General features: G+C 36.7%; 1 protein-coding gene across 3 annotated transcripts in view; it reads left to right on the top strand.

Annotated features, from left to right (window-relative positions):
• Positions 1-13797, top strand: part of LOC149263930 (serine/threonine-protein kinase TOR-like) — a 491915-nt gene that overhangs the window by 309277 nt on the left and 168841 nt on the right. For all 3 annotated transcript variants that reach the window (XM_089426963.1, XM_089426958.1, XM_089426968.1), the window contains exon 42: positions 13157-13363. In XM_089426963.1, the coding sequence (XP_089283089.1) occupies positions 13157-13363 (207 nt within the window). The remainder of the gene's footprint in view (positions 1-13156; positions 13364-13797) is intronic.

Genomic DNA, 13797 nt, shown 5'->3' with positions numbered 1-13797 from the left:
TCGGATGTCTGTCATAGGGATAAGTTTGGTGCAATTACAGTGAGCTATTTTCGGTGAAATTACAGTAAGCAAGGTTCGGTATCATCACAGAAAGGAGGTATCTCTGTTTCAGTGTTATTACAGTCCAGGAAATACAGTTTCGGTGCCATATTAGTGTGATGACAGTTTGTTGATATCACAATCATGGTGAATATCTCAATATGCTTGGCTAGAAGATAATTCCAGTGAAATCACAATTCGTTGATGATGCTATTATGTTTCGGTACCATCTCAGTGATAAAGGCTCGATGCACCACAAAAGGAATCAATGTTATCACGTGGAAAAAGGACTCGGTGTCATCACAAAAGTAAGGTCTCGGTAATATGACAGCGAGGAGGTCTCATAGTAAAGGAGATCTCGGTGTCAAGATAGTGATAAGATCTCGGTGGTGACAATGTCTCGATGCTAAGAAGGTCGAAGTGGAAGAGGAGTCAAGAAGAAGGTTGATTGTCAAGAGAACTTGTGTCTTGGTCTTGGAGTGGCAAATAGGTCAAGGGTCTTGGTCTTGGTATTCATCAATTGGAATCTCTATAAGAAGAATTTTCGTGCGGGTGTTCCTCTAAAAAAGTGAGAGGTTTTGGCCTTGGCATATAACCTACATTCTCTGTCTCTTGTCTATTTATGTTCATGCATTGGTAGTTGTTTGATGAAGAAGAACACTAATAACTGAAACAAAAGAAGATCCTAAACTAATGGAGTAAAAAGAATTCACAAGCAGTTACTAATGGAAGAGAAATCACCTAATCCTTGATGCCCTAGATATCTCAACATGGAATCAGAGCTAAGGTGACTAAGTCAAGGAAGGGCATCTTACTAAGGGACACTCAAGGATAGTCCCATGCAGGTATTTCAACACATGCTTAGCAACAACCCAATGTGCATGTGATGGCTCCGCCATAAATTGACTCAAAGTGTTGACAACAAAACATATGTCTAGTCTAGTATTCACTAAGAACATCAATTCTCCAATAAATTTTTGGTACTCAAAAGGATTTTCCAAGTCAGGTCCAACAACTCCACCACAAAGTTTCTTGAAGTTTATTTCCATCAGAGTGCCCATAGACTTGCACTCCACCATCCCCAATCTTTCCAACAACTTGACAACATATTTTCCTTGAGAATGAAAATCTCACTAGGTCTTTGCCACACTTGTAAGCCTATGAATTAGTGCATCAAACTAAGATCTTTCATCTCAGACTCAAAGGCCAACTCCCTCTTACATTGGAGAATAAGACGCTCTCCACCTGTGAAGAATAAATCAACAACATATAATACTAGTATCAAAGGCATACCTTGGTCAACTTTGCATTAGAGGTTCAGATCAACATTGCTTCCAAGCTTCATCAAATAGCTATCAATGCAGACATACCGAGGCCTAGGGGCTCACAACAAGCCATAAAGGGCTTTCTGCAGCCCGCACACATGATTCTTCCCGTCATGCTCCTCAAAGCCCAATGGTTGCTCAAAGTATACTTCTTCCTTGAGAATGCCATGTAGAAATGCAGTCTTCACTTCCATTTGATGAAGTGTTTGTCTCTGGCTAGCAACAAGAGAAAAGATCGATCGAATCGTAGTATATTAGGCAACAAGTGAAAAAGTCTCATCATAGTCCTCTCCCTCTTTTTGGGAGAATCCGCTAGCCAAAATCCTTGCGTTGTATTTTTCAACACTTCCATCAACACCATGCTTGATTTTGTAAATCCACATTGAAGTCACAACAAATTTACCTTCTGGTCTTGGAACCACTTCCCATTCATCATTTTTCATGATGGACTCATATTCTTTAGCACTAACATCGTTCCAAAGTTGTTCTTTAACAACTTGTTCAAAAGTACATGGTTCAACTTGTATAATGTTGCTCATAGCTATAATGTATCCCTGGTATCGGCATGGCTTCTTGCTATCTCTGAAGGTTCCTCCTTGGGTAACATGTCTCTTAGAAACTTGTAAAGTGTCACAAAGCCATAATGGTCTCTTCCTAGTAGAGGAAGGATCACATTGAGGGGGATCCAAAGGATCCATTGGTGCCATGGGTTCATCCGAAAAATCAGGCTCCGGCTCAGGCATAGGAGGCTCTTCTTGCACATCCATGTCATCATCCTTTCTCTCAACATTAGCAAGGGGCGGAGTGCCCCTTGCTTTACCAAGAGCAACATTTGGATCAAATGTCACATCCCTACTAAAGTCTATATTCCCTTGACCAGGTACATATATTCTATAAGCTTTAGAATTTTCACAATAACCAACAAAAGTACCTTTCTTTACTAAAACTTCCAGCTTGGTCCTCTTCTCCTTCGGCACATGAAAGTAAATAAGGAAGTCAAAGATCCTAAGTGTCCAACATTGGGTTTCACACTTGTGAAGACTTCTTCATGAATCTTGTCACCTAAGACTCGGTGAGGGCTTCTATTTTGAACATAGACAATAGTGTTAGCAACTTCTCCCCATAGAAAGATTGATAGCTTTTGATTATGCAAACATAGCTTTGATTGCTTCCATGGCAGTCCTGTACTTCCTTTCAGCTACACCATTTTGTTCAGGGTTATACAGTATGGTGGTCTCCTTAATTCCAGTTTCCTTGCAAAAGTCAATGAATTCATTTGAAGTGAATTCTCCACCATTGTTTGTCCTCAAAACTTTGATCTTCTTTCCGGTTTGATTTTCTGCCAATCCCTTGAAGTCCCCGAACATGTGAAATGCTTGGTCCTTTTTCTTTAAGAAGAAAATCCATGAATTGCAAGAAAATCCATCCACAAAGATTATATAGTACAAATATCCTCCAAGAGAGGTCATAGGCATGGGTCCATAGAGATCAGAATGTATAAGTTGAAGAATTCAATCAGTCTTGCTACTACTAGAAGGAAATGGTCCTTTCACATGTTTTCAACATACACACAATGTTGTGAACATCTCGATAACATGCCAATTTTATCTTGAAATAATGATTTTTTGGCCTAGCCGATGTTCGTCAATTTTTATCGATATTTTGATGGTACCTTGATTTTATTTATGTTTGCCGATTTTTACCGATATTTTCCTGATTTTCTCGATTTTTTGGTTTTCCAGACCCTTGCCTATTTTATCTTGATGGCAATGTTCGCAACATTGCTTGCACATCCTTGACAAACTCCATCTTGATCTAGTCGCATCTCAGGCATCCCAGAAACCATCTTTCTCACATTAGGCAAAGCTTTGTAGTGAAGGCAAGCGAATCTGTGATGCAACAACTCACATTGATGAATACTATCATGGACCAATGCTTGGATTGGCCTTCCATTGAATTTGTAAAGGCCTTCAATTTTAGATACCAGAGTGAAAGCATCCTTCTAGCTAGGCTTCCTTGGCCAAGCAAGGACCTTTCCATTTATGGAAGCAACTTTGAATCCTTTGTCCTCCATGGCAGATATAGATACAAGATTCTTTTTCAATCTCGACACATATAAAATGTCTTGTAGATGCATAGTTTGACCAAAATCAAAATGAACGGAAACATACCCAGTCCCCTTAACAGTATGTAGCATTATCTCTAAGAATAATATTCAAATTGGATTCCCTCTCAACCAGGTTTGGGAGGATTTCATGATAACCGATGAAGTGTCTAGAAGCCCCACAATCTACTAACCAACTATCAAAAGAATCCGGAGGAGAGGAACTAGAAAGAGAAAAAATAAGAAAGTATTGGGATTGAGTTTCAACTGCATTATTATCATACCTTGAATTCCTTGATCTCTTAGGAGAACGACGGGTCTCTTTTCTGGTAGTGGGTCCTCCTCTCTTCCTTCTTTGATCAAAGTTGTTCCTTGGAGCATTTCTTCCTTTCGGACAATCTCGAGCATAGTAATCATTTAAGAAGAAAATCCATGACTTGCGGGAAAAGTGATCCACAAAGATTATATAGTACAAATATCCTCCAAGAGAGGTCATAGGCATGGGTCCATAGAGATCAAAATATATAAGTTGAAGTATTCCATCAGTCTTGCTACTACTAGAAGGAAATGGTCCTTTCACATGTTTTTCACTTGCACACAATGTTGTGAACATCTCGATAACATCTCGATTTTATCTTGAAATCACATTTCTTTGGCCTAACCAATGTTTGTCAATTTTTACCGATATTTTGATGGTACCTTGATTTTGCTAATGTTTGTCGATTTTTACTAATTTTTTCCCGATTTTCCCGATTTTTGGTTTTCTGGACCCTTGCCAATTTTATCCCGATGCCAATGTTTGCAACATTGCTTGCACATCCTTGACAATCTTGATCTTGATCTTGATCTAGTCGTATCATGATTATTAGGCATCCCAAAAACCATCTTTCTCACATTAGGCAAAGCTTTGTAGTGAAGGTGAGCAAATCTTTGATGCAACAACTCAAATGGATGAGTACTATCATGGACCAATGCTTGGATTGGTCTTCCATTGAATTTGTAAAGGTCTTCAATTCTAGATCCCAGAGTGAAGGCATCCTTCAAGCTAGACTTCCTTGGCCAAGCAAGGATGTTTCCATTTGTGAAAGTGTTATGAATATAATTCATAACAAGTAAATAAATAAAATAAATGTAAATATTAAATAATCAAACACTGATTATGTTAAATAGTCATTAGTTAAGTGAAAAAGCATGTCTAAAAGACATGCCTAATCATGAAAGGTCACCTACCTAGGTACAAAAGTAGGGCCTCATTGTAACATTCATCATCACTCATACATTTATATATATAATAAATTATTATTTAAAATACTTCTTGTGTATTTTTAACATATTAAGTCAACAAGCTATCAGTTTTTATGCTTCAGTGGTATCGGAGCTATGGCGCACAATATAATCATGTGGGTCTTTGAACGTTGTTCGCCGCACAATGTGCCATTACGTTCACATCCAGAAGGCGTTGAGCAATCTAGTAAAATTCAAGAAGCGTTTCGGTAATTAGAAAAATCATGTGCAGAAGTTTCAGCATGTCTAAAGAAAAGTTATGTAGAGGAAGACAATAGTGACAGTGAAGGAACGAAACAAGGTGAAGCATTAGATAATTATGATGTTGAATATGAAGCTGATATAGATCAAGATGAGGATCCAGATGGAGTTGATCTTGATATGGATGAGAATGATATAGATCAAGATGATCCGGATGAAGATGATGTGGATGAGGACTATCTTGAGAAACAAGAAGATGAACAATATCATAACAAGGAAGAAAACACTGACATGAAAGAGGCTAACAATAAAAAATGCCCAAATCGAGGAAGTGATGTTGATCATGATGAAATAAGAATTCTTCAGGTAACATGAATGAAAATGAAAATCAAAGGATGACAAAATGACAAAATGACAAAAATGACAAAATGTCTAGAAGCATTGATCGCACTGCCCATGAGCCAACTTGTGATGAGAGGGTAAATGGACTGTCAGGAATTGTGTATGTGTTTGTAGGAGATAGACAGGAAGCGATTAATAAGTGGCTCACTACCCAGTCAAGCAGATGCGGAATCAGATGCAATTGTCAGAGATTTCAAGATACTAAGCCCAACAGAAATGCCTAGTGGGGGTAATTTTTCTATGAACTTGGATGCTGACAACAATGTTCCTGTAATTGAGAGTCATGTTGTTCATTCGGATGAAAGTCAAACCTATGCTATTTATAACTCTGAATCAGATTCAGAAAATTTGTCTGTATTTGATGTGAACCATGGACAATACACTAACATTGTCACTGTTGCGGGAATTTGTGAATCCAACAATCCTTTTCAAAGCTTACCAACGACTGAGGAAATAAAAGGTAAGGAGTTATCCTTGGCTACTGAGTTAAGCGCAACTCCTGATGAACCACATAAAAGAAACTTGAGCTCAGATGTGAGTGTTCAGGAGCTATATTTTCCAGCTTTGGATGGACAATTGACAGAGCTTGAGGTCAATAGAGAGGAGAACAAAAATAACACTACATATTGCAAAATTTAGGAAAAGTGACTCTTATCAACTCAAAGAAGTTCCACAAGATATGCAATTGCCTTCTATATCTAGTGGCATTTTTAGAGAAGCAGTGGCTTTAAGCAGAGATTCTGAGACCAGCAGTCAGAAAAGCTATAATTTCAAAGTACCCATTAGGAGAAACTCTGAGACCAACAGTGAGAAAAGTTGCGGAGATGAAGTACGCAACAACAGAGACTCCGAAATCTGCCATACAAGTTACAGTTATGGGAGTAGTTTGTATGTTGGATCTAGTGCTTCATTAGAGGTGCAAGTAAGTGCACGCAATTCATTGAGACATGCAAGCGAGGTGGGAAATAGCAAGAACATCAACCCTTCAGCAATTGAAGAAATACAAAGCAAGCCAGTGTCAGAAGCTCCTGAAGAATGTTGTAATGTTTTGACAGTAGATATGCTTTACATCGAAGAGGGAAATATATTTTTTGGTGTATTGGTTGATGGTCAGGGAAGGCTTCGGGCATTTGGGGCCAGTGTCTAGAGTCCCACTAGAAATAATATTTCGTTTGTGACTAGAATTCCAAGGTATGCCGTTAGTCAGATTTTAGAGAGGATTATTCACGGATTTCCCAGTTTCTCACGACCATTTCTTGATTTTCTGTAGTCTATGCTATAGCATAAGGCAAGCTCCCCGCCGTCTTACCTGTACATGCAACCAGTCGCAGTCTGGTCCACTGCTCCCTATCGGAACCCTGTCCCCGTTCACACTGGAACCCTGTGCAGGTTCCCACTAGAACCCTGTCCACATTCACATTGCTCAGCATCCCTACTCAGCATATAGTGTTGCCTGACCCCGCTACAACCTTATCCACCCATCACCGTGCTCTCGTCCCTCATGCGGACAATAACGCTGTCCACCAACCCACGCATGTCAGTAGAGAACAAGTCATGTTCTGTCTCCATTCCCCTGCCCGTGTCCAGACAGGAGTCCGTGCTTGACCATCCCCTATCCAGCCTCTTCGACTGCCTCTTGCCGTGGATCACATCCACGTCTGCCCCATCGTCTGTTCGCTGCCAAACATCAGACACGACTCCAGTTCTGTTCGGATAACCTATCATGAATCCGTCAAATGATGAATGAAGCATCGTGATGGTTGTCGATTCGGTAATATGTATTAAGGTAATATACATATAAAGTTATATATATATATATATATATATATATATATATATATATATATATATATATATATATATATATATAAACTTAATTATATATAATATATATAATAAATAGATATTATAACTTTATAATATATATATTTTATAAAAAAAATATTATTATTATTATTATTATTTAAAGAAAACTATATTAAAAAAAATGAGTTATAAAAAATAAAAATATTATATAATAAATAGATATTATAACTTTATAATATATATATTTTATAAAAAAAATATTATTATTATTATTATTATTTAAAGAAAACTATATTAAAAAAAATGAGTTATAAAAAATAAAAATAAAATTAGAGTTATTAAAAAAATAAAAAAAAAATCCAAGGGAATATTACTAATGAGCTACATGACGAGAGGATGGCCAGATTATATACATCGAGACGACAAACACTAAGTGAAGAAAATCCACAGCATTAACGCTTTGAGGACAAAGCTTTCGAAGAAAGGGGCTATGTTATGAATATAATTCATAACAATTAAATAAATACAATAAATGTAAATATCAAATAATCAAATATTGATTATGTTAAATAGTCATTAGTTAAGTGAAAAGGAATGTCTAAAAGACATGCCTAATCATGAAAGGTCACCTACCTAGGTATACAAGCAGGGCCTCATTGGTACATGCATCATCACTCATACATTTATATATATAATAAATTATTATTTAAAATACCTCTTGTGTATTTTTATCATATTAAGTAAACAAGCTATCAGTTTTTATGCTTCAGAAAGCAACTTTGAATCCTTTGTCCTCCATGGCAGATATAGATACAAGATTCTTTTCAATCTCAACAGATACAAAACGTCTTGTAGATGTATAGTTTGACCAAAATCCAAATGAAAGGAAACATACCTAGTCCCCTAAATAGGATATGTAGCATTATCTCCAAGAATAATCTTCAAATTGGACTCCCTCTCAACCAGGTTTGGGAAGACTTCATGATAACCAATGAAGCGTCTAGAAGCCCCACTATCTACTAACCAACTATCAAAAGAATCTGGAGGAGAGGAACTAGAAAGAGAAAAAATAAGAAAGTATTGGGATTGAGTTTCAGCTGCATTATTATCATACGTTGAATTCCTTGATCTCTTAGGAGCACGATGAATCTATTTTTTGGCAGTGGGTCCTCCTCTCTTCCTTCTTTGATCAAACTTGTTCCTTGGAGCATTTCTTCCTTCCAGACAATCTCGGGCATAGTAACCATGCTTGTGGCACTTTTACCATTGGATCTTGGACATGTCCTTCTTGAATCCTCTATTATTGTTCTTGAACCCTTGACCTTGCTTTCTTCACTTCCAATTTGAGGGCCTTCCTTTCTCTTTCTTCTTCTTGTCTTGGGCAGAAAATGCAATAGGTTCTCCATTTTTATACTTTTGAATTCTTCCTGTAGAGATCATCCTGGACTCCTCTTGAGTGCACTTGCCTAAGAGCTCATCAAATGTGATGAGCTTGTCATTGTTGCTAATGGTTGTGATAAATGTCTCCCAATAAATAGGTAGGCCTCTAGGTGTAATCAACATCATCTATCTATCTGGTACAATCTCACCAATAGACAAAAGTTGATCGCTGACTTGTGATATCCTCATGAAGTTTCATCTTGATGTCCCTAAGTGAATTCTTCAAAGTGATGATATGGCTCTGATTGTTGACCTCATGCATTCAAATCAAGTTGTCATACATTTCCTTAGACTTCTTCACCTTTGACACATAAGTAATCAGATGATCCTTCGAGGAATCAATAATGATATTTTAGCTTTGATTTCTCCTTTCTTGTACTTGGACTTGGCAGCAAGAGTTGCATTCTCCAGAGGCTCAGTTATCTTGCCTTCAACATATTCCATAACATCATTCTCTTCCAAAGTCAAATTCAACCTTTCCCTCCAAGCAACAAGGTTGGAGGAATCATTTAGTTTCTCCTCAATCTTGAAGTATGAGGTAGACATCTTGACCAAGTCAAATGATCTTCAACAACAGATAAGATATCTTCAAGGGGTGATTGCTCTTGTCTCCTTGGGCTTGTCTTCACCTCAACTCTAATACCATGTTAATTTTTCACAATGTTCTATGTTGTAACAATCACTTAAACAATTTCTTCTTCTAGTAGCATTCACTTTTCAATTTAATATTCAATCACCCAATAACAATAATCAATTGTAGATAGAACAGTAAACAATATGCACAATAGAAGACAACCAAGATCAATGAGACACAGAGATTTAGGTCAAAGACCAGGGAAAAACCCCACAAGGAGGAAAACCCAACCAAATTCTTCTTCTATTAAATCAAATGTTCAATAGAGATAATCCAAATTGTACATCCATCAACAAGTCAAAGTCAAGCTTTGACTATTCCAATTCAACAAATCCAAAAACCAATCAATTATAATTTATGAGAGATAAAGTCTAATTTGGTCAAAGTACCAGTCCACAATTTTCGGCCCTATGAAAGTGCAGTCAATTGCAGTGAACAACCTGACCTAACTAGTCAAGTCAACAGTCAAAATTGCTCAGAAAATTTTGGTCAACCCAGTAATGAATGTGGCCTTCCATCTTCAGTCAAACCCAGTCAAAACAAATCCAAAAACCTTCTTGCAACTCGGTCAAATCCCAGTCAACCTGCGGTCAAACCATGGATAGAATCTGCGGTCAAACTAGTCAAAGTATGGCCAGAAGTTCAGTCAAAGTCTCCCTGAATTCAGCCTCCCAAAACAGAAAAAATTCGGTGAAGCCAAGTCAAATCAGCCAAAGTCAATGCTGGTGAAAGAATGCTTAAAACAGAAAGTCAAAGTTGATCAACATAATTCTTCTCTCTCCTTCGCACGTGTAAACTTGTCCTTGCAATTTTCAGAAGTGTGTGAACCATTTGATGAATGATGTGAAGTAATGATGATATCTCCAAGTGTGGTCAAGATACTCATATCTATATGGGTTGTAGGAGGGTCAATTTCTCTCTCTAAGCTGACTTGACTTTTTCATGTTGACTTGGACCAGCATAATAATAACAATATTTTCCATGTGCAAATTTAATTTTTCTCAAGTAGAAGAGGGGTCTCCTTAGGGGTTGCTGGGCTTCTCTAATGGGGGAATTGCTCCCTCATCTGCCAATTTTTGACAGGAAGAAGGACGAATTCATCTCTACCATTTATCTCTCTCTCATTGACTTTGCATGTGTGAGTTTCTGGGCAATTTCTGGGTAGCAGGTTGAACTGGGCAGCAGGGCCGAGTTTTTGGGCATATTCTGAGAAGCCAAAATTCGAACTAGGCAGATCAGAGAGGGCCAAAGTTGAAGGGCAGAAAATTGACTTGACAAGAGGGCTGGTTGATGAGGTTTGATCATAGCATTGTTGGTCAGTTTGACCTCATAGTTGATTAGCAACATTAGGTGTATCTCTTGTTGAACTGAATAATTTCTTAAGGAAAAGGTTGCTGAGTTCTTTTCCCAAGTGGGTTTTCCAAGGGTAAATCTTGTGTTCTCTTTGTGCATTGTGTTCTCTGCTGTCCTTATAGATTTATGATTGAATTTCTAAAGTGTAATTGGTTAATGCTACACTGGAAGTGCTAAAAGAATATCTACATTTGAAGTAATTATCAATATTTCAGAAATTTGTGCTAGTATCTATTGCACTCGAAAAATCATCAAGGATAACTATTAACAACAGATTACCAAATCTACCAATGAGAGACTTCAGTCACAACGTCATAATAAGGTAAAATGAAGATGAAAAAATTGACAAGAAGGATATTACCAAAAGCATAGGATGGATAGATTAAACATAAAATACTTTGAATTGCACAACATGCAAGATGATGATGGAAAAAGTAAAGTGGCATTAATAGATATGCAAGGACATGCATACAATTGGTTCAGCGGGCTCCATGACTGAGTTAGATACGAAGGTGATTACAATGTGGTAGTTTACATAGTTGAAATATATTTTCTTGGTCTGCCTGATGAATTCGGTTGGATTGAAGTGAAATATTAACTGCTGTAATTTAATATTTCAGATTCAGCATTAAGGCTGAAGGTTCATAAGAAATAGTTCTAGAAATCCTCAGGTAAATGGGTTGAAATTTCTAAATTTGCATTAAAAGTCAACTCTCTAAATTTCTATAAAGAATGCCAAAATGGTAACAATGAAGACAAAGCTAGACTACGAACACTCAAACGTAAATCTGAGGGTAGATTAACAATACTGATTGATATGCAAGCCCAACCACTGTCATCTCAAAGGCTGCTAGATTTTCCAGCTAATATTGCCCCACCTCAAAGCCACATCAGATTACCTAATTTACCAATGAGAAGACTTCATCATGAGATCATAGTAAGGTAAAGTGAACATGAAAATAATTGACAGCGAGGATAATAGGAAAAAACCAAAGAATGTCTTGAATTGCACCACATTGAAGATGATGATGAAAAATTAAAGTAACATCAATAATTGTGCAAGGACATGTATACAATTGGTTCAGAGGACTCTATGACTGAGTTAGATGATAATGGTGATTACAATGTGGTAGTTGACAGTATTTTTGGAAATAAAGATTATCCCAAAGATGTTCTTAACATCTATCTTCTGCATCCAATAACCTAGTAGTAGTGTAAGATTAATTGGGAATAAAGCCAACAATCAAAACAGGGTCCCTCTGACATCTACAAAAAGGAAATGCAGATATGTTGCTTCTTACCATGGGGCACCTTGATGGGACCTGCAACTAGAATCCATGACAAAAACATAAGAAAATTTACCAAGGAGATGGGATACTGGAATATAATAAATTCAAAATGGATAAAGAAAGCATTCCTAGGATTTCTCTAGCAACGATAAAGGAATTTTACAACCAAGGACCCTGAATTTTTGAGGGTCTACAAAAAGGAAATGCAGATATGTTGCTTCTTACCACGGGCCACCTTGATGGGACCTGCAACTAGAATCCATGACAAAAAGATAAGAAATTTTACCTAGCATATGGGATACTGGAATATAAAAAATTCAAAATGGATAAAGAAGGCATTCCTAGAATTTCTCTAGTAACGATAAAAGGAATTTTACAACCAAGGACCCTGAAATTTTGAGGGTTTACAAAAACTAAAAATGCAATAATATTTTTGGATTCTGAAACACACAACTTTATTGATATTAGCATTGCGAAAAGATTTAATGTCTTCATATATCCCACTAAAGATCTAACAGTCATGGTGGCAAATGGCAAAGAGATCATTGTGATTGGAAAATGTCATGAAGTATGTGTACAAATACATGATTTCAACCTAGGACATGCTTTTACACTTTAAAGTTTACCATTTGGTGGAATGGATGTAGTTTTAGGTGCCGAAGGGTTCATGCAGTGAGGTGCTTATGCTACCAATCTTGAACAACAATTCATGGAATTCAGATGGCAATGAGAGATTTATAAGTTGTTTGGATTTGAACCATTCCTTACCAAAACAAGCAATTCACAACTATTGAAGAAGATAGATTGCAGGGTGTGCCAACCGACAGTATGAAAGAACATTTCTTTCAAGAAATTGTTTCCTGATGAACAAACCTCTCTAATAAGTTCATTGAGACAAAAGCTTTTTGGGGGGGAGGACATGCGATATACCTAGGGTATAATAGTAATATAAAGAAAATATAACTTGAAACACACACATACACTCAATACACACATATTATTAATATATATGCTGGTTTATTGATCTTATCTTCCTGACTAACAATGTAATTTCATCAGTAGCATTAAAGATGACATATCTAAAATTGGGCTAATACTGTGATTCTTGTTCAATGTCCATATAGTTTTGTCAATCGATATTATATCCCTTCTAATTGTTATTGTTTAATAAATTCTCACACAAAGGATTGCAGATATATTTTAACTTTATATGTTAGAAGCAATTGTTTTCTTTATCGATTCAAGCATTCTGTCCTGATTAGTTGTGATGTTTCTCCAGGATATCCTTCGACTGCTTACTTTATGGTTCAACCATGGGGCTACTGCTCAAGTGCAGGTAGCTTTGCAAGAAGGGTTTTCATATGTTAATATTGATACCTGGTTGGTAGTATTGCCACAGATAATTGCAAGAATTCACTCAAACATTCCAGCTGTAAGAGAACTGATTCAGTCACTGTTGGTGCGAATTGGAGGAAGCCACCCACAGGTTTGCTTACTAATAATCTGCTTCTTCTTGATTGTATGTTTCTATGAACTATGTTTATATCTCACTACTTAAGCTATGAAATACATTTTTGTCACTTTTTATCTATGTTGCACTAGTTATTGAGATGGGAGAATGGCAGGGATTGGGGGATGCATTCCCCGAATAGCTACAGCGCACCTCCAAATTGTTCAAGGGGTTACTATATATATATATCTATATCTATATATATCACTTTTTACTATTTTTTTGAGTAATTTCAATTTACTATTCTAGTCTTCATACCTTAATATCTACTATTTTTCTTAGCACTAAGCAGAGTCTCGAATAATGAATGGAGAATTCAAATAAATGTAGTTTCTCATATATATATATATATATATATATATATATATATATATATATATATTCCGGAATAAGAGCATATAAAAGCACAT

Source organism: Pinus tabuliformis, chromosome 6 (genome assembly GCF_031772625.1).
Source record: "Pinus tabuliformis cultivar Carrire ecotype Pingquan chromosome 6, CPIR1, whole genome shotgun sequence".
In the NCBI taxonomy this organism is placed as follows: domain Eukaryota; kingdom Viridiplantae; phylum Streptophyta; class Pinopsida; order Pinales; family Pinaceae; genus Pinus; species Pinus tabuliformis.
This window is presented reverse-complemented; position numbering and strand designations above follow the sequence as displayed.